Here is a 24527-nt window from a genome sequence, read left to right as displayed (position 1 = left end):
TATCTCTTAGGACAATGCCTTCATGGCTGCTGCCCCAGCGCCCTCTGCTTCCTTGCCTCCCCTCATCCTCGCCAGGTTGCCCTCCAGGCAGAACCTTCACCTGCTGTGATCCTTTATGCCTCTGGGCCTTTGCACGCCTGCTCCCTCTGCCTGGACTCTCCTGGCACCCCAGGTGCCTGAGCTAACTCCTGTCTTCGGAGGCCACTTCATGTTGCTGCCCAACCTGCTCAGCCCCCGGCTATGTGCACGCTCAGAGCCCCCTTTTTGGTAGGAGCTCCAGGGAGGTGGGATAGGGCCAGCACATGGGGGGTGCTCAGCAGATATTCATGTCTGAATTCATGGCCCCTGGAGGTTTGCCTGACTCCGAAGTCCCCAGGATCAACAATGCGTGAAGACCACGGTGAGGGGGGACTGTCATGTGTTCTGTGGATGTGGAACACCATCCTGGGCAGCCTCTCAGTCTGTCCTTGCCAAGCCGTGAGGCGGAGCAGAAGGAGCTGCGCCTAGGCCTTCCAGCCCTGGCTCTGCCACTGACTGGCGGGCTGTGCGCTCAGCAGCTGACTTCTTCTTGCTAGACCGAGTCTCGCCGTCTCTAAAATGAGGGACTTTGGTCTGATTCAGCCATTCGATCAACAAATATTTCCCAAGAGCCTGGCACGTGAGCTGGAGGTACAGTGGTGAGTGACATAGACGTGCCTGTCCCGGTGGACAGCAAAAACAAGCAAGTGTAAGAGCAAAATAGGGGGCTAGGCTAGGGAAAAGGGTGGGGTGGCCTTAGAGAGGTGAGTCACGGAGCACAAGGCAGAGGGGAACAGCATGTGCTGAGGCCCTGAGGCGGGGGCAAGCTGGCAAGCGGCCTACAAGACCCTCCTACTCTAGGATCCCATGAATGTGGGCAAAGTTCAGAGTTTAAAGAACTGGGAGGGACTTCTCTTTGGCTGTCACCACTCATTGCTCATTCATGACACCCATTCAGCACATTAAAACCCAGCCCACACCCACGTTGTTTCTTCATCTCAGGGGTCTCCAGGGCCTCTCTTGAACCCATGACCAGCTTGTACAGAGCTGCCCCAGGAGCCCGCCTGCCAGGCTAGCCCCGGCTCCCACTACATGCACCAACCAGAAGGGCACTCATGAGCCCTGGGTCCAGCCTGGCCTTTCAACCCAGCGGCCGTGTGTGGGCAGTCTTTCGCCTGGAGTGGGTTCCAAGCTCCTACTCTGCTGCCTAAACCCTCCCCAGCCTTCGAGGCCTGGCTCAGATGCCACCACTTCTGGGGCCTTCCCTGACGCAGGCTGGCCACGCCCCTTCTTTCATCTGCCTTCCACTGTGTTCACACTGTGGCTCACAGACGGGGACTCTGGTCTGCGCCCTGCTGGGCTGCTGTATGTTCCCAGGAGGCAGGGGCTGTGACTGCTCCTTCGCTGCATTGTACTGACCTCCCTCCCTCCACTCCTCACCTCTAAGAGTATGCAGCGGGGCTGTGGAAGGCAGGATGGCATGCCAAGTGCAGGCCACCCACTGGCTGAGTCACCTGAGGAGGTACCCGCCCTCTGTGCCTGCTTCCTCCTCTGTGAAATGGACCATCACAGACGCCAGGCTGCAGGGTGCTATGAGACTGAGGGCAGGGATGTATGTGAAGCCCGTCGCAGGTGCTGACATGAACCCCGCCCTCCAACCAGCTGGGGCCTGGCCAGGCTGAGGCTTTGTTAACTCTTCCAGGCCTCAGGAGCCTCTAAAAGGAACCTGGGTCGTCATTCAAGGCCTTTGAATACTCACCTCCTCCTATTCGCCTCTTCCCACTGCCACAGACTCAGTCCTGAGGGCTCACTGCTGCCTGACTTCTGTCTGTCCTCTGCCCCAAATTCCACCCCCAGGCCCTTTCCTGTTTTTGTACACAGCAGCCAGAGGAATCCTATCCAGTTTCCCATTGCTCTTAGGATAAAGTTCTCGAACCCCACACCATGGCCTGCAGGGCCCAGCCCCACTTGGGCCCCACCAGCCTCATCATGGCCCTTACCCCTCACTCACTGTGTTCCAGTTACCCTGGGAACACATCAACCTTCATTCCACCCCAGGGCCTTTGCATGTGCAGCTCTGTCTGGAACTCTCTTTCCCTTGCAATTCTCAAGGCTGCCCCTTTTTGTCATTCAGGACCTAGCTCAAAGTCTCCTCCTCTGAGAGGCTTTTTCTGACTATGCCTTCAGGGGAAGGGGGCCGTCCTTCACAGCATCCTGTTTGATTCCTTCACAGCACTTAGCAAAAGTTACAAAATAAAATAAAATCAAGCTACTCTCCCCCCTAGACTATAAGCTTCTGGAGGGCAGAGAATCTGCTAATCTTGTTTACTGTTCTTGCCAGTGCCTAGTGTCTGATGCTTAGTAGTAACTCAATAAACATTTGAATAAGAAGTGAACTTATTAAGCACCCACTCACTGTCTGCTAGTCTCTGGGGACACTGAAAGTGACTAAAATCCAAGCTCTGCCCTCCAGGGATTCATATTCTAAAATAATCCCCCCAATGGGGTGAGTGGAGGGAGAGCTCTAGGCAGGGTGCTGTCCCCTCATGCTGGGGTGCCCCCCTTTTCAGGAAGCCTTCACTGTGGCCATACACTGCCCTTTTTGTTTTTCTCTACACCGCTTTTACTCTCGCATATCCCTTAGTCACACTGTTATCTGCCATCTTCTGAATGTCTAAATGCTCTGGTCTCTCTTCCTTCCTGACCCCTCAGTATGGAGTATTGTGGTGGTGTCTGCCTTCCCCACTGGACAGACTGAGAATTCCTCAGGGGCAGGCAAGGACAGGCTTGCATCTGCCTCTCCCAGCCCATGGCCTGGAGCAGGCACTCAGACACACTTGGTGAATGGAAGGTCTTATCCCTTGAGATGCTCGGGCCCACCTGTCACGGCAATGCCTCCCCCCGACCCCACCAGGCTTCCAGACTACGGGCCTCTGTTCACAGCTCCCTCTTACTGTGTGGCGTGGGCTGTGGCACCAGCTGGCTGGGCCATCTCTGGCTAGGCTTTGACTGTCTGTGCCTTCCCCTATGTCCAGCTGTAAATGTGGCATGGGACAGCTGCTCGGTAGGGTCCTCAGGAACTCCACTGTCCCTCCTCTTATTGCCCTGATCCCTAAAACTCCATGTTCCTGAGGCCCGGCAGGGCTAAACATCCCCATGTGGCCATGCCCAGTCTCGGCAAGGGCAGGCCAGCTCATAGGGACTCAGAGATACTCCTGTGGGGAGTGATAAGGGTAGGCGAGGCCTTCCATGCTGAAAGCTGCTGACAGATGTTGCTGCTTGGAGCCAAAGGACTGTCTCACCTGAGAGCTAGGGTCTGCCTGGAAGGCCCTGGCCTGGCTTCAGTTGGCAGCTGTCGCCAAGGAAGGATGGCGCTCACTGGCCCTGAATACTTAACCCCTCAGCCTCCATCTGCTCATCTGCAAAAGTGCAAATAACGATGGTAACCTACTTGACCGGGTTGTTACAAGGATTAATGAGGCATTGCATGTAAACAACTTAACACGCCTGCCCATAGAAGGCTCCCTAGGAACGGGAGCCATTATTCCACAGGGGCTCAGGAAAGGCAAGCACCTGGTCTAAGATCCCGGAGTTGGAGGAGTAGGGATGCCAATCCCAGGACAGCATCAGACCCCACTCCTTGCTGCAATCACAAAAGACACCACTCCTTAGGTGTGACACCATGGTCCCACTGATGGCTTAGGGTGGGGTCGCACACGTTGGCGCCTCATTTTAGAGTTTACTAGCTTTAAAGTTTACTTTCTCTTTCTCATCAACTCTAAGCCTTAAGCAGAGCAGGAATCACTACTTTTCCCCTCCCCCACTTAGAAAAGCAGACTGTGGCCCACGCACTGAATGTCAGTCGTGGTTTCCGCCCCAAAGGAACTCGGACCACCTTGGGGCAGAAGGAACCAGAGGGTGAAGACTAGCAAGACGAAACGCTAAGCAGAGGAGGACAGGGGAAGGGGCCCTCCGATTGCTCTGTGCTCTCGGCCAGTTCTGTCCTTCTAGGCCTCAGTTCTCCCACAGTTCCCCGAGGGGACAGGATCTACCAAGGCGGCTCCAGCAGGACTTGTCACTTCTGGGGAAGGTGGCGCCCCTGGCTCACAATCAGGACCCTCCCACCAAGACCGCCAGGGTCCCAACCCTGAGAGTATCAGGAAACACCAACTGAGCGGGGCTGGGGAGGGGGGCCCAAGGCGGGAGCAGACACCTGGCCAGGTTTCACTCAAAGCTCCACAGCACGGCCCGAGGCGGCGGTCGGCCCAAGGTCGCGCAGCCGGACCCTGCTCTGAGCTAGGGCGGGGTCTCCTCGTTCCCAGGGGTGAGGGCTGGGCCCTCGGGGAGGCACTGACCCGGCTCGAGCGGCGCCCCCGCTGCCTCCGCCTCCGTCCTCATGACCCAGGCGGCGCGGGGCGCCCATGGCCCCAGCCCGGTGCCGGCTGCAGCTTCGGCTTCGGCTGGGACGCGAGCGGGGCCAGTGCGCGTCTTGTTCCTCCGCCGCCACCGCCACCACGGCGGGGAGAACGGGAGGCGGCGGCTTGGCCGCCCCCAGCCCCGCCCCGGCCCTTCCAGGCCTGGCGTCCGGGCCCCGCCCCTTCGCTAAGCCCCGCCCCTTCCCTGAGCCTCGGGGTATGGGGGCCCCTCCCCTTCCATTTCCCCGACTCTATTCCTAGAGGCCCCCGGCCTCCAGCTCTAAGCCCGCCCCGCCAGTCGCCGTCTCGGCTGCTGGTGGCCCCGCCCCTTTCCTAGTCCTCGCGCCGACGCGGAGGCCCTTCTCCACCTCCGTTCCCCGGAAGCCCCGCCCCCAGCCCTGGCGTTCCGCGGCCATTGGCTCCCCAGAGGCTCTTTCCTTAGCAAGCTCCGCCCCTGCCCCGCCCCAACCTCGGATCTAAGGCCTGGTCCTGCCTCCAGGAGACCGCGACTCTGGTCCCGCCCCAGCTCTACTCCATACCTCAGTTTGCCTATTCGTACGGTGAGATACCTCGCCTCACTCAGGACGCCCCGTACCTGGCGGGGCCGCCTTCCAAATGTTAAATTGTGAGGGGAGGTCCTGGCCCTCGGTCCACCGCCTGCCGCCCCCAGTTCGAGGGCGCGCGCTCCAGATCCCCGCCTTGCAGTGCAGCCTGTCCCTCGTGTGGGGTACTAGGAAGCGCGAGCCCTCCTCTCCCCTTGCCGCCCCAGGGGTCGGTGTTTCCGCCGGTACCTAGACCGCGTCTTCAGCCCTCTTTTCCGGGGCCGGAACTATCGTACCAGAGCCCACGTTTCCCAGCCGGCTGGGTGAGGACGCAGGGGAGGCGAGACCGCGCTCACCGCTAGGAAAAGGAAGGGGCGGGCCCTGCACGGGGCATTTTGGGAACGCGTGGTATTCTGGGAGCCCGGCGCCCCGCCATTCGCTTGTCCCGCGTCTTGGCGTTGTCGCCTGAGTCTCCGCCGCCCCAGAAAGGAAGAGGAGGCCGGAACCGGTGAGGAGAGGCCGGGGGCGGGCGAGGGTAGGTCGAGGCACCGTGAGGGGTCGGGGGCTGGAGAAGGACGCGCTGCCGACGAGCTCTGCGGCGCTCGGGGAGAGAGAAGAGCGGGAAGCCCGGGCCACGCAGTAGTCTGCGTCGCCTCACTACCGTCTGGAAGTGAGTTCATTAGCTTTTCCGCAAAGTACCTGCTCTTCACTTTCTGTACGTCTGCAGGCCGCTGTTTTTCGAAGCGTCCAGGCAGTAGTCTTGAAATCATTTCTGGCTGATTCCCTCCTTCAAGTCCTAGCTGGGTAATCCTTTTCAAAGTTCTTTGCATCTCTGCCTCCATCCCCCTTTCAGGCACTGGTCCTCTCATGCTTTCAACACTGTCACAGAAGTTTTATCAAGTTTCCCTGCTTCTAAACCGTGCTCAATCCATTTTGTAAGTGCTGCTGCCTTTTCTTTGGAGCATTCCTTACCTATAGTTCTGCAGTGGTCCCCCTGCCTTCAGTATAAAATCCAGACTCCTAAGGCTCCTCCCCAAGGGAGCCTCTCTTTCCCAACCTCGTGTTCCCTTTTCTCTCTTGACCACAAATGTTGTGTTTTAACCTTTTGTCGTTGCTCATCTTGGAATAAAAAGTCCACTACTTGTTTTTTCTAATAAGGTCAATTCAGGTACTTGTCCTGATTACGTTTTCCCTGCTTATAGCACATTGTCACTTCGTGAATGCTTTGATATTTTCTCTTTAGCCTTGATGGTGAAGTGGAGGGTCAAAGAGCACTTAATGGGTTGAATTAAATTCACAACCTCTTCTCCAAGATTTGCCTAGATCCGTTGGCCTATATGTGTGCTGCCCGATTCAGTATCATGTGGCTAGTGTGACTGAGGGACTGAATTTTTTATTTTATTTCATTTTAATTGAGTTTAAATAGCTACATGTGGACAGTGGCTACTGTATTGCACAGTTCAGGTCTGTATCATGGGTTCTCAAAGTGGTGTTTACCGCAACTGTGGGTTGACAGATACGTTGTATGGCACATGTATTCCATGTGGTAGCAGGGAGGGAGATGGGAAGCACTTTCTTTTCATTCCCAGCCCCCACGTCTTGCATGTGTCTGCCAGATAGGTTCTTCAAGCGAGGAGTTAAGTTCCTTTCTTCTGTAGAAAATGCAGCTTTGGCATTTTTACTGAGTTTTATGGAGCGTCAGGCCTTGAAGGAGGCATGGTGTGTACCACATGCCTTCTCAGGCTCTGAAAGATGAACTAACTGTTGTCTCTCTCACTGTAGAACTCTCTTCCTGCCAAGATGTCTATTGGTGTGCCAATCAAAGTCCTACACGAGGCCGAGGGCCACATTGTGACATGTGAGACAAACACCGGTGAGGTGTATCGTGGGAAGCTCATTGAAGCGGAGGACAACATGAACTGCCAGGTATCCTGCTTTGCATGTGAGGCTGGGGGGAAGGTTGGGCCTCCATCTTGGACAGAAAGATGGTGATTGGAGGCCTTTTTGAAGTTGTTCCCCTTCAGCAGTTACTTAGTGAGAGTGCCTGATGTGTGCCAGGCGCTGTTATAGGTGATGGGGATGTGGGCATAAATAAGAGCCATTTGGAATATTTAACTTTGTTTTCTCCATCCCATAATCATTTCCTCCCATATTTTGGAGACCTGTTGGAGAAAATGGCTCTTCTCCTTCCATCAGGTTCAGGGCTGTTATCCTTTTGCCCCCATGTGTTTTATTGCACAATGCTTGGCATTTAGCAGAATCTTACACTCACATACTATGTTTATTTGCCATTTTTCTTGGAGGAGGTGTCTCATTTGATTATAGCATCTATCTTGTGAGGTAAGCAGATTTGGTGATAGTTTTGTCACCTGCAAAGTAGGGAGAATGTGATTAATAGACTCATCTATTGAATGTCACTCTGCTAATAAATGTTGGAGCAGCTTCCTGATATGATGCCCTTTCCATGGTACTGTTTTGTTTGCCTTTTGCTAATAATCACGTGAATTTGTGTAGCATTGCTTCACAAAGCGTATCAGCACGCTTTCTCTTTTGTTCTTTAAACCATCACATGTGGGTTTGAATCCTAATTGTCTCATCTTAAGCATGTTAATCACCTCAGTTACCTTATCTGTAAAATGGGAGTGGTCTTATTTTGAGTCCTCCGAGATGTGGATGCCAAGGCAGAATTAGTTGTGCAAGAGATTTGTTGGAGGAACTGACAGTGAAGGAGAAGGAGCAGGAGTAGGCAGGAGAGCTTTCAGGCTAGGATGCTGGTCTGACACTTGTGAAAGGAGAAGGGAAAGGAAGGAGGATTGAGTAGGAAGAGCCTTACAGTGCAGTGTCTAAGAAAGCCTTGACCAGGGAAAGATTGCTCAGAAGAAGAGTCTAGCATGGGGCAGGAAGGGCCTGGCTCTGGTTCCCCTGCTGTGGTCAGTCATTGGCTGGCAGCCTCGGGTGCAAGTGGCTTCAGGGTGAATGCTGTGGTGGATCCCGAAAGTGACAACTGGAAGCTGTTAGCTCCCTGCATTCCTCGTAGCCTGTTGTCCCTGAAGGGAGATCTTAACAGTGCACTCCCAAGACTGCCACAGGGGTGAACCCACACCCCAGGACTGTTCTAAAGATCAGATGAGTTATGTGTGTGCAGTAGCTAGCTCAGCACCTTGCACGTTATAAATGTCAATGTATGGTACCTGTTAGTATTTTCCAGGTGAGAAAACTGAAGGTCAGAGAGTTACCCAAGGTCACACTGTAGATCAGCTGTCCTAACTATCCATTCTTCTCAGGGCTCATTCATTTATTTGTGACGTCCTGTCACTTGGAGCATCATCTTCCTGGCAGGTTGACCAGCTGGGACACCTCGCTGATATTTGGGGAGATAGACATCTGGTGACTGCAGACGTCTCTCCTCGGTGTTGATGCCATAGAGATGGGTGGTGTGGGCTCTCTAAAGGTGCTGGAGGATCCACGAGGTCCTCTAAAGGTGGGACATGACCTCCTTTGCCTTTGTGAGGTACCACTATCATAGATCCAGTCCTCTACCTTAAGGCATCCTCATTCTTTTTAAGGTACTTTAGTTTGGGGAGTAGAATGCAAGACAGAGGGTAGGAAATCGTGATGTGTTTATTCAGCTATTTGTTTAGACAACTTCCTGAGCTTCAAGGGCCTCAGACTTCCCATCTGTAATGTGAGGAGGGGATCTGACCAGGTGACCCTGGTGGTCTCTCACATGCACACAGCCTGGTGATCGATCTGGAATCAGGTTGCAGCCTGCCGCCTAGTGTGACTTGGGGCAAGCTTTGGACCTCCCTCACCCTCTGTTCTCTCCTTTCTAAATCAGGAATAAAAATAGCACCTCGGCCTCAGGACCATAGTGCAGAGTAAATGAGCGGACAGTTGTCACATGGTCGGGGCCAGCCCCTTGCCTCCCACCTGTGTTAATTCACTAGGGCTGCATAACGAAGCTCCACACTGGTGGCTTAAACAAGAGCAGTGTGTTCTCAGGGTTCTGGAGGCTAGAGGCCAAGATCGAGGTATCACAGTTGGTTCTTCTGAGGGTCATGAAGGAAGGATCTGTTTCACACCTGTCTCCTTGGCTTGGAGATGGCTGTCTTCTTCCTGTGTCTTCGCCTGGTCTTCCCTCTGTGTGTGTCTGTACCCTACTTTCTTCTCTTTTTTGTTTGACCACAGAATAAAGATCTACCTAAAAGTGACATGTAGCCTCCACCCTTAAGCACTGGGGAGGCCAGCTTCAGTTTCAGCATTCCTAACACAGAATCCTGTTTACACTCTGTCTTAACTGACACTTTATTTCAGTGTCCTAATCTCTTCTTATAAGGAAACAAGTCATGTTGGATTAGGGCCCGGTTCCCTCTGTAAAGATTCAGTCTCTAAATATGGTCACATTGTGAGGTACCGGCGGGGGGGGGTTAAGACTTCAACATATGAATTTGGGGGTGAAGAGGGAGAACACACAGTTCAGCCCATAACACTGCCTGTGCCAAGATGCAAGGCTTCACCGGGTCTCCCTAAGCCTGGCAGGCACAATCAGTAAGCCCAGCAGGCTGTGGCAGAGCTGAGCCCAGCGGCGGTGAGCACTGAGCTCAAGCTCACTCACGTCCTGCAGTGCCCTCTGCTCTCCGTCCTTCCTGGTCTATTAGTAGCTTTGGGGATGAGAGCATCCTCTTAGCCCTTTGCCTGCTTGTCCTGTCCTAGAAGGCAGCTGGAGTTTGTGTTTGCGATTCAATGTTGGGTTTTAATAACGTTTTTTATTATAAAAGTGGGGTTGGTCACACACCACAAAGATTTGGAAAACAGATGAGAGAATCCCACCAGAATCACGATTGCATGGGTTTTTTCCTCTAGGAATATATTTTGAGGTTTTAATGCTTACATTTTTTTCTGTCTCCTCTCAAAAAGAGTTGGAGATGGCTTACAAGAAATTATATGGTAGGATAGAAATAGACGGGTAGGTCAAGGTGCAGGTAAGCCAGGGCGACAGTAAGATGAAGCCAGGCAGTTGGTAGCCAGAAATGTAAACCTGAGTCCCTGTACATTTAATAAAGGTACGTTCAGGTGTAAGCTCAGAACATTCTGCTCTAAGCTTCCTAGAGGCCAGGCAGAGGGAATCATCAGATCTGAGGTGCACAGTGTCCTTAAGATAAAATACCAGTTGTGTGGCTTGCCATGGCACTCAAATTTGACATTTTTTCCTGGGCCCTGATGAAGGAGATACTGCCTTATATTAGACAATGTCCTCATCAGTATCTCCATACAAAATACACCTTCTTTTTGGGTTCCTTGTGTATTTTTAATGGAGCCTATTTTGCCTTCTTTTGACATTTGAAAATGTAATGGATGATCTGTTAAACCTAGGATGAGCTCCCTGAGGTGGTGTTCATTGGGTCAGAGGGTGCAGCTGCTTCTGGGCATCTGACGTTTTGCTGGTAAGGCTGGGAGGCTTGCTCTCCCACTCCCTGCACCCCACAGTTGCGAGGCAAGCATGGTCTGCAGGTGGCCAGGTGCTGCCAGATGTGGCATCCGCTATGGATGATGGTGCCCCACACGTTCTGCTGTGAGCATCTCTTGAGAGCCCCTTTGTGTGGGGTGAGTGAGGCCTCTAGGGCTTTCCACATGATCCTTTTCAGCTGGTTTTCATTTGTAGCAGAGATGAGACCGATAGAGGAGTATATCCCATTTCTTGCCCAGCTCCAGTTACAGATAACTTAGAACCAGAAGCTCCCAAATGGGGAAATTTCTGTTCTTGGTTCTATGTACACAGCACAAGCTTGAAGTGTCTTGTCTTTATTAAATGTCAAGGAGGGAACTAAGGGATTTTTTTTCAAGGTCAGAAAAAAATATTTCTTAAGAAAGAATCCTTCTAGTCATATATTTGGTAGAATATTAAAAACCATAAAAAGAGCTTTAAGGTAAGGAATAATGAGTAGAAATAAGCATATCAATTTTTTTTTTCCAATTTTTGTGAGGAAGATTGGCCCTAAGCTAACAACTGTGCCAGTCTTCCTCTGTTTTTATATGTGGAATGCTTGCCACATGGCTTGATAAGTGGTGCATAAGTCCACACCTGGGATCCGAACTGACGAACCCCAGGCTGCCAAAGTGGAGCCCGCTGAACTTAGCCACTACTCCATTGGGCCCACTCCCTTGGGGGGAATTTTTATATAGCTGTGGATTTTATTAGGTCTCCAGTGTGGAGCGTCCCCAGAGGTTCCTTCCCAGGTTCTTGGTGAATGCTAGCCATGTTCTCCTGGCCTGGCTGTACTCAGTGTTCAGACATTTAAGACATCTCGTAATTTTTTTTACAATGAAAGTTTATTGTATTTAATTCGTAAATCATTTTTACAAGTCAGGAGTGTTAATTTCCCAGAAAAAAGTGGACACAAGTCATAAAATGGGTAAATCACAGAAGAAAAATATATAAATGGGCACTTTACATGCAAAGATAATAGCCTTATTAGTATGACATGCAAATTAGAAAAGAGTAAGAGTGTGTAAACTTGCAAATTGGCAAAATAAAATTAGCAGTGTTATCAAGGATTCCTTGCTACTCTGACAGTAGAAGTGTAAATTGTTACAGCCTTTCTGGAAACGTTTAACATAGTTGATGTGGAAGAGTTCATGCCCTTTGATGCCGTAGTTCTGCTAGAGACCAATCCGAAACTGTGGACATGAGTGTATATGCAAGGGTGTCCATTGCAGTGCTGCTTTAGTAAAACAGTGCTGTTTTAAACCTGAGAACACCCAGCATTCCTAATGAGTTAAATAAATTATGATTAAACAAGTAAGGGTACATCATAAAGAATGTTTATCCAAAAATATAGCATAGAAGAATATTTAATATCATGCGAAAATGCTGTTGACATTAATGAAGAAAAAAGTTTAAAACTCCACAGTATGTTCCCAGTTTTATAAAAATAAAACCAAGCTATAAATGATACATAAAGATGCATTAAAAGTTTTTGAGGAAAACCAAAGTGAGTAGTTATCTTTTAGTGGAAATTATATGTCATAAAAATTTTTTAAAAATACTTTTCTTGTTTCAAAAATGATAAGCATGAGTTAAGTGTTAAGCACAGTAAATACTATTTTAAAAAAGAGGGTAATGGTCAAACCCTAAATTTCACTAACTTTAACACCACATAATTCCTAGAAGTTTTGGTGGGAGAAAGTGATAGAGGTCATAGGTTCCGCAGAAGCTGGAATGGTGCTTTGGGGCCTTTGGCGTGACCCCCTCATCTGTGGCTGGACTGTTAGAACTCTGTTTTCTTGGCTGTGGCAGAGTGGTCTGTGGGAAAATGGTCTCTGCATATCTTCTTACAAAAATGGCAACCCAAGATAAGCTCTCCCGTGACTGTCAGGAGAAAACTACCCAGAATTAACATCAGCAAAGTTCTTGAAATTTCTGAATGCAATGAAGTTGGGAATTTCTTCAGATACCTAGCTCTCTAGCTAGAAGGAAAACTAATTTTTAAACTATATCTATATGTCTTTTTCTGAACTATTTGAGAGTGGGTTGGGTTCATCATACTGCCTTATCGCATAATAGTTTTGTGTGTATTTCCTCATAACAAATATTCTCTTATTGTATCCACAGTACAATTACTACTTCCGCAGCTTCAACACTGAGTCAGTACTGTAACCTGCAGTCCGTGTTCCCGTGTCCACAAGTCCAACAATGTCCTTTATGGTGGTTTTCCTCTCGGCATCGCTTACTGCACTTAGTTGTCAGCTCACTTACGCTGCTTTAGTCTTGGTCACTTCCTCTGCTTTGCTTTTCACACCACTGATATTTTTGAAGAATAGAGGCCACTTATTTTTTTGGAATATCCCTTGTTTGGGGTTTCTCTGATGTTTCCTCATGATTAGATCGGGTTTTACTCCCTTTTTTGGCTGTTACGCATAAGTGATTTTATCTTCTCAGGGTGTCACACTCAGAGGCCCGAAATGCCTGTTTGCCCCTCATTGGTGATGTTAACCTTGATCCTTTGGTTAAGGTGTTGTGTAGTCTTTTCGCTTTTGCCTTTTGTAACTCATGAGAATTTTTTTTTTTTTAGATTTTATGTTTTTTCCTTTTTCTCCCCAAAGCCCCCCGGTACATAGTTGTATATTCTTCGTTGTCGGTCCTTCTAGTTGTGGCATGTGGGACGCTGCCTCAGCGTGGTTTGATGAGCAGTGCCACATCCGCGCCCAGGATTCAAACCAACGAAACACTGGGCCGCCTGCAGCAGAGCGCGCGAACTTAACCACTCGGCCACGGGGCCAGCCCCTCATGAGAATTTTGTGGGGAGATTTTTTAAGTAAATATCTTGTGAGTATTCTGTTCTTCATCAACCCCCTCCTATCCCCTGCCTGTTTAGCATCCAGTGAAGATTCTTGCTTTAGTCTTTTTACTATGATGGTTGCAGAAGGTTTTTGGTTTTTGTTTTTTACTCCGTCCTCTTTCTATATTTATTAGGTCTACTGTGTGAAAGAGCCTTCTCTTATCCCTCATTTATTCTTTCATTTATTGTCAAAATGGGCTCATGAATTTCTATTTTATTAAATGGGTTATAATCCGTTACTCTCATTATTTTGATGTTCAAATTATCCCAGATTTGGCCAGTAGGAGCCCTCTCAAACTGACTCCTGTGTCCTTTTGGTATGTCCCAGCCATTTTGGGGGAGCACATCTTTATCTTCTGGCATAGATGTCTGTTACAGGCTCATGTTTTACCTTCCCTAACCCAGCTCTGGAATCAGTCATTTCTTCTAGGAACTTTGGTTTCTTTAAAAGTTGGGAGCAGAATTTAGAAACCAACATCTGGGCACTGTTAGGTCCTAGCTTGACAAGTTAAACTAAGACTTATCTCCAAAACACTGTGTGCTTAATGGTGCCAGAAGCTTCCATTCATTGTGTGCTTATTCTGTGCCAGACACGATGCTAGGGTTTTACATACGATAGATCTTCAGTCATCACAGGATCTCCGAGGACCAGCTTCAGGCTGCCCTCAGTGCCCAGGCATGGAAGGAGCGATCAAAACCCAAGTCCCTGACTCCCTGGTCTGTGATCTCCAGGGCAGTCTGAAGATGAAACATCTGACTGTCACTTTTCAGGCAGGAAAGTGAGTGAAAGAGATGAGAGGAAAAGAAGGAAGCTCTACTGTTAATGGTGGGGCAGGGGAGAGGGGCGGAGGGGACCAAACACTTGTGGAGTGTTTGCTGTGTGTCCACAACATGATGTTGTGATTGACGATCCTGAAGCACTGCGACACTGCTTTACAACACTGGAGCTAGTGCTCTCCATCTCAGTCCCAGATGTGTGAGGAAATTCCCACAACTTTGACTGTGAAAAGATCTTCTCACCCCCAGGCTGTCATTTCGGTTGGGCACCAGCTTATGCCATCTGTGTTTCATCATGGCTCTTTGGGAAAGTTGAGTAAACTGAGATCCTGCCTGGCTTTCATTAAAACCTAATTCACTCAAGTTGCTGCCTTTGGCTTACAATGTGAACACAGCTTGGGCTTATTAACAAGCTGTGTGGGGCAAGCAGTGGGACTGTGGGGCTTTGTCACAGCACGGCCATTTCTCCACTGGTGCTGCCGGGAGAGCATGAGAGCAATAGCAGACCTGGCTCTTAAGGTTGTAATCAGAGTAAAGTGATACTGGACTCTTTCCTGCTTTAGCCAGGACAATGCCGTTTGTGAAAACAGTTTGTCACGTTAATCTTATGTAACAACCTCTGTCAGGGACTCTCAAAGCAGGTTGGGGAGATTCTGACAGAGGAGGGAGATGTACCAGAATGTGCTTGGGGAGAAGTGGCTTGGCAGCAGCAAAGCCCCCCAGATCGGCATTTTAACTGTCATTTAGATTTCCCCATTTATTGAGCTGTTCTGTACTCAGCAGTGGCATTTAGAGATACTTGTCTTATTTAATTTGCTTCCTGACAGTTACAGGAAGTAAGTGGTGGTCTCATGTATGGTTAAGAATGTGGGTTCAGAGAAGAGGGTGGAGCAAAATGGCGGGGTGAGCTGACCCGGGATTCTCTCCCCTCTAAAATACAACAAAAGATTGGAAGAACTGAATTTCAGAGAATAAACATAATGCCAGCTCGTTAGAGACCTACAATACCAAGAAGGCAGAGATCATAACCTTGCTTACACCCTCGGAGGTGCTGGAACGGTAGGAGAGAACATCGCTCCCTCCCCTAGAGTCTGCGATCGCTGCGGCGCGGGTCAGGAAGGAGCGGGGGAGGGGCCGTGCGACCGGGGGATCATCCAGGACTCCTGCCGCTGATTCAGTGGAGGCCCGCTGACGGAGGGGAAAGCTTCTGTCCGCGGGGACCCCATGAATCAAGGGCCTTGGGAGACCAGAGAACAGAACTGATCTGAACCCAGGCCGGTGCGTGTAACAGCCCCTCCCCCCCAGCAAAGCCAGTGGGCGCAGCCATCTTGCCCCAAGGCGGAGAGCTGATAACACGCCGCTCTCGACCCCCATCTAGTGGCGACAGGCTGTACCTGCAGCCAAATTCTACTACCATGCGAAAAAACCGCTCCTCTACCATCCAGCAATTTATAAAAGCCCCAGACCAGAAGGAAAACAATAAAAACATAGAATTAAGTCCTGAGGACTTGGAAGTAGGTAAACTAAGTGATAATGAATTCAGAGCAGCTATAATCAAAAAACTCAATGAGGTACAGAGAAAGCTAGAGAAACAAACGGAGTTCTGGAGTTACTTCACAAAAGAGATTGAAATCATAAAGAAGAATCAAACAGAATTACTTGAGATGAAAAACACAATGGACCAGATAAAGCAGAATACGGATTCCCTGAATGCCCGTGTAGACAACATAGAGGAGAAAATTAGCATAATCGAAGATAGACAGGCTGAATGGCGCCAGACAGAGGAAGAAAGAGAACTAAGAATTTAAAAAAATGAGGAAAATCTCCGAGAGATAATGGATTCAATGAGAAGTAAGAACATAAGGATCATAGGAATTCCTGAGAATATGGAAAAGGAAAATGGAGCAGAAAGTGTGCTTAACGAAATTATTGAAGAGAACTTCCCAAATCTAGGGATCGACAGAGAAATGTATGTAGAGGAGGGTTTTAGATCTCCTAGATTTGTCAATGTAAAAAGACGTACTGCAAGGCACATAGTAGTAAAGTTGGCAAAAAGGGAAGATAAGGAAAGAATACTCAGGGAAGTAAGAAAAAAAGAGAATAACCTATAAAGGAGCCCCTGTCAGACTGTCAGAGGATTTCTCTACAGAACCCCTACAAGCTAGGAGAGAATGGAGTGACATATTCAAAGCTTTAAAGGATAAAAATCTTCAGCCAAGAATACTCTATCCAGCAAGAATTTCCTTCAGCTATGAGGGAGAAATTGAATCTTTTCCAGACAAACAAAAGCTAAGGGAATTTGTAACCAAAAGCCCTCCATTACAAGAAATCCTCAAGAAGGCTCTCATACCTGAAAAAAGAAAAAAGGGAGAAAGGGGACACAATCCACAGACTAGGGAGACCAATGGATAGAACCAAAACAGGATAGCAAATATTCAATTATAGCATTAGGGTAAAGGTAAGGAAACTACCAAAACAGGGATGATCTTAGCACTCTAACTACCAATTAATAAGACGAGTTGGAATAAAAAATGAAAATAATTATTTAGGAGGGGAAGAGCAAAGGGTCTAAATCAGTATTGGTCGAGTAAGTAAGAGACCACCAGAGAATAGACTATATTATACACGAGATTCTAAATACAAACTTCAAGGTAGACACTAAAGTAAAGTACAGAACAGAGTCACAAATCATAAATAAGGAAAAATCTAAGAAACCCAGCATAAGAAATTGCAGTATTAAATGGGTAGTCTAAAGCAAACAGGAAAAGAAACGCAGGAAAACAATATGATGAGCGACAGATTAACAGCACTAAGTCCACATGCATCAATAATCACTCTCAATGTGAACGGATTGAACTCTCCAATAGAAAGACACAGAGTGGCAAAATGGATTAAAGAACACGATCCAACAATTTGTTGCCTCCAAGAAACACACCTCAGCCCCAAGGACAAACACAGACTCAGGGTGAAGGGGTGGAGGACAATACTTCAAGCAAAAGCAAGGAAAAAAAGGCAGGTGTTGCAATTCTCATATCAGACCAAGTGGATTTCAAAATAAGACAGGTAAAGAGAGACACAGAGGGACAATATATAATGATCAAAGGGACACTTCATCAAGAAAAAATAATGCTTATAAATATCCATGCACCCAACACAGGAGCACCAAGATTCATAAAGCAACTATTAACAGAGCTAAAGGAAGATGTTAAAAACAACACACTAATAGTAGGGGACCTCAACACCCCACTCACATCAATGGACAGATCATCCAGACAGAAAATCAACAAGGAAATAGTGGAGCTGAATGAAAAACTAAAACAATTGGACTTAATAGACATATATAGATCACTCCACCCTGAAGGAGCTGAATACACATTCTTCTCAAGTGCACATGGAACTTTCTCTAGGATAGACCGTATGTTGGGAAACAAGGCAAGCCTCTGCAAATTTAAAAAAATTGAAATAACAACAAGCATCTTCTCAGATCATAGTGCTATAAGGCTAGAAATTAATTACAAGAAAAAAGCTGAGAAGGGCACAAAGATGTGGAGACTAAACAACACACTACTGAACAAGCAATGGATCATTGAAGAAATTAAAGAAGAAATAAAAAAATACCTGGAAACAAATGAAAATGATAGCATGCCATACCAACTCATATGGAATACAGCAAAAGCTGTATTAAGAGGAAAATTCATTGCAATACAGGCACATCTTAACAAACAAGAAAAATCCCAAATAAGCAACCTTAAAGCACACCTAACTGAACTAGAGAAAAAAGAACAAATGAAGCCCAAAGTCAGCAGAAGGAGAGAAATAATAAAAATCAGAGCAGAGATAAATACTATTGAAACGAAAAAGGCAGTAGAAAGGATCAATGAGACAAAGAGCTGATTTTTTGAGACGATAAATAAAATTGACAAACCACTAGCCAGACTTACAAAGAAAAAAAGGGAGAAAGCTCAAATAAACAAAATCAGAAATGAGCGAGGAGAAATAACAACAGACTCTGCAGAAGTACAACAGATTATAAGAGAATACTACAAAAAACTATATGCCAACAGAATGGATAACCTAGAGGAAATGGATAAATTCTTGGACTCTTACAATCTCCCAAAGCTCACTCAAGAAGAGGCAGACAATTTGAACAGACCAATCACAAGGAAAGAGATTGAAACAGCAATCAAAAACATCCCAAAGAATAAAACCCCAGGACCAGATGGCTTTCCTGGGGAATTCTACCAAACTTTCAGAGAGGATTTAATATCTATCCTTTTCAAGCTATTCCAAAAAATTAGGGAAGATGGAACACTTCCTAACACATTCTATGAGGCCAACATCACGCTGATAGCAAAACCTGCCCAGGACACCAGGAAAAAAGAGAACTACAGGCCAATATCACTGATGAACATAGATGCGAAAATTCTAAACAAAATTTTGGCAACCAGAATTCAGCAATTCATCAAAAGAATCATACATCATGGTCAGGGGGGATTCATACCAGGACACAGGGATGATTCAACATCTGCAAATCAATCAACGTGATACACCACATCAACAAACTGAGGAATAAAAACCACATGATCATCTCAATAGATGCAGAGAAGGCATTTGACAAGATCCAACAGCCATTTATGATAAAAAATACCTTGGGGTAAATTTAACTAAGGAAGTGAAGGACCTATATAATGAAAATTACAAGGCCTTTCTGAGAGAATTGGATGACGACATAAGGAGATGGAAAGACATTCCATGTACATGGATTGGAAGAATAAACATAGTTAAAATGTCTGTTCTACCTAAAGCAATCTACAGATTCAACGCCATCCCAATCAGAATCCCAATGACATTCTTTACAGAATTAGAACAAAGAATCCTAAAATTCATATGGGGCAACAAAAGACCCCAAATTTCTAAAGCAATCCTGAGAAAAAAGAACAAAACGGGAGGCATCACAATCCCTGACTTCAAAACATACTACAAAGCTACAGTAATCAAAATAGCATGGTACTGGTACAAAAACAGGTGCACAGATCAATGGAACAAAATTGAAAGCCCAGAAATAAAACCACACCTCTGTGGACAGCTTATCTTTGACAAAGGAGCTGAGGGCATACAATGGAGAACAGAAAGTCTTTTCAACAAATGGTGCTGGGAAAACTGGAAAGCCACATGTAAAAGAATGAAAATTGACCATTCTTTTTCACCATTCACCAAAATAAACTCAAAATGGATCAAAGACCTAAAGGTGAGACCTGAAACCATAAGGCTTCTGGAAGAAAACGTAGGCAGTACACTCTTCGACATCAGTATTAAAAGGATCTTTTCGGACACCATGCTTTCTCGGAGAAGGGAAACAATAGAAAGAATAAACAAATGGGACTTCATCAGATTAAAGAGCTTCTTCAAGGCAAATGAAAACAGGATTGAAACAAAAAAACAACCCACTAACTGGGAAAAAATATTTGCAAGTCATATATCTGACAAAGGCTTAATATCCATAATATATAAAGAACTCTCGCAATTCAACCACAAAACATCAAACAACCCAATCAAAAAATGGGCTGGAGACATGAACAGACATTTCTCCAAAGAAGATATACTGATGGCCAATAGGCACATGAAAAGATGCTCATCATCGCTGATCATCAGGGAAATGCAAATCAAAACTACACTAAGATATCACCTTACACCCGTTAGAATGACAAAAATATCTAAAACTAATAGCAACAAATGTTGGAGAGGTTGCAGAGAAAAAGGAACCCCCTCATACACTGCTGGTGGGAATGCAAACTGGTGCAGCCACTATGGAAAACAGTATGGAGATTCCTCAGAAAATTAAAAATAGAACTACCATACGATCCAGCCATCCCACTACTGGGTATTTATCCAAAGAGCTTGAAGTCAGCAATCCCAAAAGTCCTATGCACCCCAGTGTTTATTGCAGCACTGTTTACAATAGCCAAGACGTGGAAGCAACCTAAGTGTCCAGCAACAGACGAATGGATAAAGAATATGTGGTACATATATACAATGGAATACTGCTCAGCTGCAAAACAGAACAAAATCATTCCATTTGCAATAACATGGATGGACCTTGAGAGAATTATGTTAAGTGAAATAAGCCAGCTAGAGAAGGATAATCTCTGTATGACTTCACTCATATGAGGAATTTAAAATTATGGACTAAGAACAGTTTAGTGGATACCAGGGGAAAGGTGGGGCAGGGGGTGGGCACAAAGGGTGAAGTGGTGCACCTACAACATGACTGACAAACAGTAATGTACAACTGAAATTTCACAAGATTGTAACCTATCAATAACTCAATTAAAAAAAAAAAAAGAATGTGGGTTCAGAGTCAGATAGACCTGGGTTCAAACCCCAGCCAGGCCATATATAGGGGCAGTGTGGCCCAGGCAGGAGACTAGAAGGTGGGGAAGGGTGTGGCCTTGGGAACAGATCTGCCTCTGATGGGCTGTGCCTCTTCATCTCTCTCGCGGGGATGGGACAGTATCTATCTCATAAAATGAGTTGCTGTGTGAGATCACCTGGCACATGAGTCAAGTGCTTGGGGAACGCTGGCTTTTTTCTGTTGTGTTTTCCTCACTTTGTAGGTGAGGGAACTGAGGCTCAGGGCAGCCAGGAGACTTAGCCAGGGTTATACCCCTGGTGGAGGCAGGGCCGGGCCATAAGTAGAGGTTCTCAGGCCTGTTCTGTGTTCTACCAAGTCACGGGTGCGTCTGGTATTTGTGAGCCTCGGTCGGACCCAGGTTTCTTTCTCAGGTCGTCTGACCACATCTGGTGTTCGTTTGTGGCACCAGAGGCTATGGTGTTCTTCAAGGCAAGGACAAGATGGCAAGGACTTAGAAACCGTGTGGAAATTTGTTAAGAAACTGAGGCTGTTTAGCCTGGAGCAGATTTCTGGGAAACTTGAGCCAAGCCTGTTTGCCTCTAAGGGTCGAACAGGGACAGTGTGTCGAAGCTCTAGAAACTGTTCCAGCTGCGGCAGATAGGGCGGGGGCAGCCCTAGAGTGGTGTTAGTCTTTGCACACTGGGTGTTCCGGCAGAGGCTGAGTGGCCACTTAGCGCTTGAAGAAAAGAGCAAGTGAGTCTAAGATGGGGAGACCACACACCTCTCTACAATGTGGGCTTGACCCATTCTGAATAAATACAATCCTCTTCCATCCAGAAGGCTCGTAAAATAAGCTACTTTTTCTGGTAAATGTGATGTTGAGATAGGCGCTGGCAGGTTGTGTCACCTTCCTATGCCAACCCGGTCTCCTGGCTGGTCTCACCTCTAGGCTCCTCACCTCTCCATCCCACAGTGTACCCATGTTGGCATATTCATCTTTCCGGTGCTGCTCTAACCCTGTCCACCCTTCATCTGTCCACAAATTGAGTGACCTCTATAGTCTGAGGTGACAGCCCTGTCCTTGGTCCCAATTCCACTGCTCCAGTCCTTGCAACATGTAGGTTCCTGCCCAACTGCTCTGTCTCTCTTTGTGCCAGCTCCTGCCTCACACCTCTGCAAGAATCTAGGCCCTTCGTACAGCTGTTGCCACCTCCACTTCTCAGTCCCTCGTCACCCATGCCAGAGGGGCCCTGTCTTGTCTCCTAGAGTGTGCTCTCTGGGAGGGTGGGAACCACATCTGCTGTGTGCCCATGACCTTCACAGTTTCTTTGCAGTCTGTGTGTGGGGCAGATGCGAGAGAGAACACAGTCTGGACGAGCAGTTCAAAGCTGTTTCCGTTAATTTGTCACCACTGGGAGCGCTTCACATGCTGGCAGGGAGGCAGGATAGCAGAGTTAGAGCTCTGGAACCAGGCCAGCTGTGTTCGAATCTGGAGACCTTGCGTCTGGCTCTTTGACTTTGGGCAAGTGCCTTAGTTTTTTTATCTGTAAAAATGGGAAAGCTCGCACCTACCCTGGAGCTGCCGTGAGGACCATATTTGTGAAGTGCTGAGCACAGTCCCTGGTGCACACAGTAGGCACTCCTCTTCCCCTAGCTTTGCCTGGCTCCTTTATTTCATGATGTTAGTTTCTGCGTTTCTGGACTTCCCACCAGCCAAGGCTTCTCCTCTTTGTGTGTCCCTGTTCCCCGCTGGTGCTGCTGGCCCTTACTGATGAGGTGGTGACTCCCTTCCAGATGTCCAACATCACAGTCACATACAGAGATGGCCGAGTGGCACAGCTGGAGCAGGTGTACATCCGCGGCAGCAAGATCCGCTTCCTGATTTTGCCTGACATGCTGAAAAACGCACCTATGTTAAAGAGCATGAAAAATAAAAACCAAGGCTCGGGGGCCGGTCGGGGAAAAGCTGCTATTCTGAAGGCCCAAGGTAGGTGTTCTTCATGTACTGGTTTTAATGTATAGGTTTGTTGTGTATCTTTTAGGAAAGGACCCTGTCATTGCCTGGGCACGGGGGTGGACCTGACCTCAGCTGTCTCCACACCCACTGCCACCCCTTTTCCCTGCAGTCTTGGGGCCCTCACTTGTGAGGTACTCGGGCCCTTGTCCTGCCTTCTCTGTCTTGCCTCGTCTGAGCACATTCATAGGGCTTATGCAAAATCCAGAGTGGCTTCTTAGAAAAAAGATGGGGACTCCTGTCTTAAATGAAAGAGTTGAAGTCTCCTATAATGAATCTCTAGAAGGCCCTTTGTTTCCAGAAACTCTGTCTGAGACGTCTGGGGGAAGCTTGTTCTTGTCTAGTTTGCTGAGCAGGGCACCTTGGTGTGGGTTAGCTGACCCCTGAAGCGATGGGCAATAGTTCCCAGGCCGGGGATGTGTATTGACACCCAGCATAAATCGGGAGAAATTCTGATGATGGGGGATCCATCCCCAGGTAAAGAGTAAGCAGTTTTAAGCCATCTTTACCCATTAAATGGGGCTGGACTTCTATTTTCAAAGCTTCTTACATTTGAAAATAAATCCTTTCTTTAGCATGTTCTGAAAGCGGGACTAGCCTTTTCCCACTGTTTCTTCTGGTTTAGCCCCATCAGAGGTTTTATATTTGGGTCCGTGAGAAGTTCTGCCATGTTAATTAGCTAAGAAAGCAGATGCAGTCCTTAGAAACTGTCTTAGTATCGGTAAGAAGATTTACAGGGCAGGAAAGTCGCTGAATATCACTTATGTTATATATGAGGTAGCTTTTGACTTTAAAGATGTAATAGAGTGATCCTTTAAAATACCTTCCAAAAGAACTGAGCCGAGACTCTCCTTGCCCTTCCTAGACAAGAGGCGTTTGTGGGGAGATGGAACCAGAAGCTCTGGACCTTTTGCTCTGGAGAAGGAAGGATTTTCAGAAATGCCAGCTTTCTTGCTATAACTGATATTCTCTCTGCCTTCTCAGGGAAGGGCTGCCATCCTTGTCCCTCTGTAACTGCACCATCTTCTCTAACAAAAGGGGAAACCTGGTGGCTGTGCACTAGAAGGCACTGGGCAGTGGTTGGCCCAGGCCCACTGGCTTCTGCCTGAGCCATCGGTGCCTCTCCAAACCCCTTGTTCTGTCCTGTCAGCGTGGGGCTGGGCTCTCAGGTGACTTCCTCCCTCTTCAGGGCAGTCCAGGCTCTGTAAGGAGAGGGGGATGAGGCTCTAATTAGTAGCCATCAAAATATTTTCGCCTATCCTTCAAAGCCACTGGTCCCCTCCTAGAACCCTTGGGTCACAGAGAACAGTGATCTTTTTGTGACCTTGGTATGAGGAGAAGTTTTGTTTGTTTTTTCATTTTGAGTGTTTTTTTGCTATCATGAATTTTATACGTGCAGAATAGCTCAAAGAATAATAAAGCCCCTCACTCAGATTTAACAGACATTAACATTTAAGTCTGTGTGTTTCAGAATTCTGAGTGTGAATTAAATACATCTGTCATGTTTTATTAGCTCGCCCTAGGCCAGCTCTGGGAATTCATCTTTTCTCTGGTTCTCAGACTTGCTTTCCAAACCACCCTCACTCTTGACACCCTGCCTCCCAGTCTCCTGTGGAGAGCGGTGCTGGACTGGAAGGCAGGAGTCTGGTGCCCACTCTGAATCCCTCTCTGCGTGTCCATTTTCGCCTGTGAAATGCAGCGGGTGGGCGTAGTGTTGGCCCAGGTGGCCTCTCAGGCCCCTTCCTACATCGATGTCCTAGGGCTCTGGCTGCTCTGTAGCATGAGTACTCATTGACCACACTGACCTGGCCTTGTCCTTTCTCTATCCCACCTTTCAGTGGCTGCGAGAGGAAGAGGACGTGGAATGGGACGTGGAAACATCTTCCAGAAGCGAAGATAAATTTATCTATTGAACAGAACTTTGCCTCTATTTTTTTTTTTTTTTAGGTTATCTCAGTTCGGGGGTGGGGGGTGTGTGCTTATGTATGTGTCCTAGGTTTTCTTTTGTCAACTTTCTCTTTAGATCAGAGGAAATGTTAAACTAAATAAATATGATTGGTTTGGTTTGGT

At 47.5% G+C, this 24527-nt stretch overlaps 2 protein-coding genes across 10 annotated transcripts in view; one reads left to right on the top strand and one right to left on the bottom strand.

Moving 5' to 3' along the window:
* Nucleotides 1-5107, bottom strand: part of GUCD1 (guanylyl cyclase domain containing 1) — a 13114-nt gene extending 8007 nt beyond the window's left edge. Inside the window, exon 1 of one of the 8 annotated variants that reach the window (XM_046639476.1) lies at nt 4973-5107. Coding sequence is in view for 4 of the 8 variants with exons in the window: in XM_046639474.1 (XP_046495430.1) it covers nt 4374-4416 (43 nt within the window). In the remaining 4 variants the exon portion in view is untranslated. Of the gene's footprint in view, nt 1-3320; nt 4346-4373; nt 4640-4972 lie in introns of those variants that run through there. The other 7 variants (XM_046639480.1, XM_046639474.1, XM_046639473.1 and 4 more) reach the window with 7 other exon arrangements.
* Nucleotides 4907-24527, top strand: SNRPD3 (small nuclear ribonucleoprotein D3 polypeptide). 2 transcript variants are annotated; one of them, XM_046639483.1, is made up of 4 exons: nt 4907-4993; nt 6758-6901; nt 22238-22430; nt 24296-24527. In XM_046639483.1, the coding sequence occupies exons 2-4, from the start codon at nt 6776-6778 to the stop codon at nt 24355-24357; spliced, it is 381 nt and encodes a 126-aa protein (XP_046495439.1). In that variant the 5' UTR covers nt 4907-4993; nt 6758-6775; the 3' UTR covers nt 24358-24527. The 2 variants fall into 2 exon arrangements, with proteins under 2 accessions (XP_046495439.1, XP_046495437.1); XM_046639481.1 differs by lacking the exon at nt 4907-4993 and adding an exon at nt 5350-5483.

Source organism: Equus quagga, chromosome 15, assembly GCF_021613505.1.
Source record: "Equus quagga isolate Etosha38 chromosome 15, UCLA_HA_Equagga_1.0, whole genome shotgun sequence".
Classification (NCBI taxonomy): domain Eukaryota; kingdom Metazoa; phylum Chordata; class Mammalia; order Perissodactyla; family Equidae; genus Equus; species Equus quagga.
Note: the sequence above shows the minus strand (reverse complement) of the source record. Positions and strands in the feature narration are given on the sequence as shown.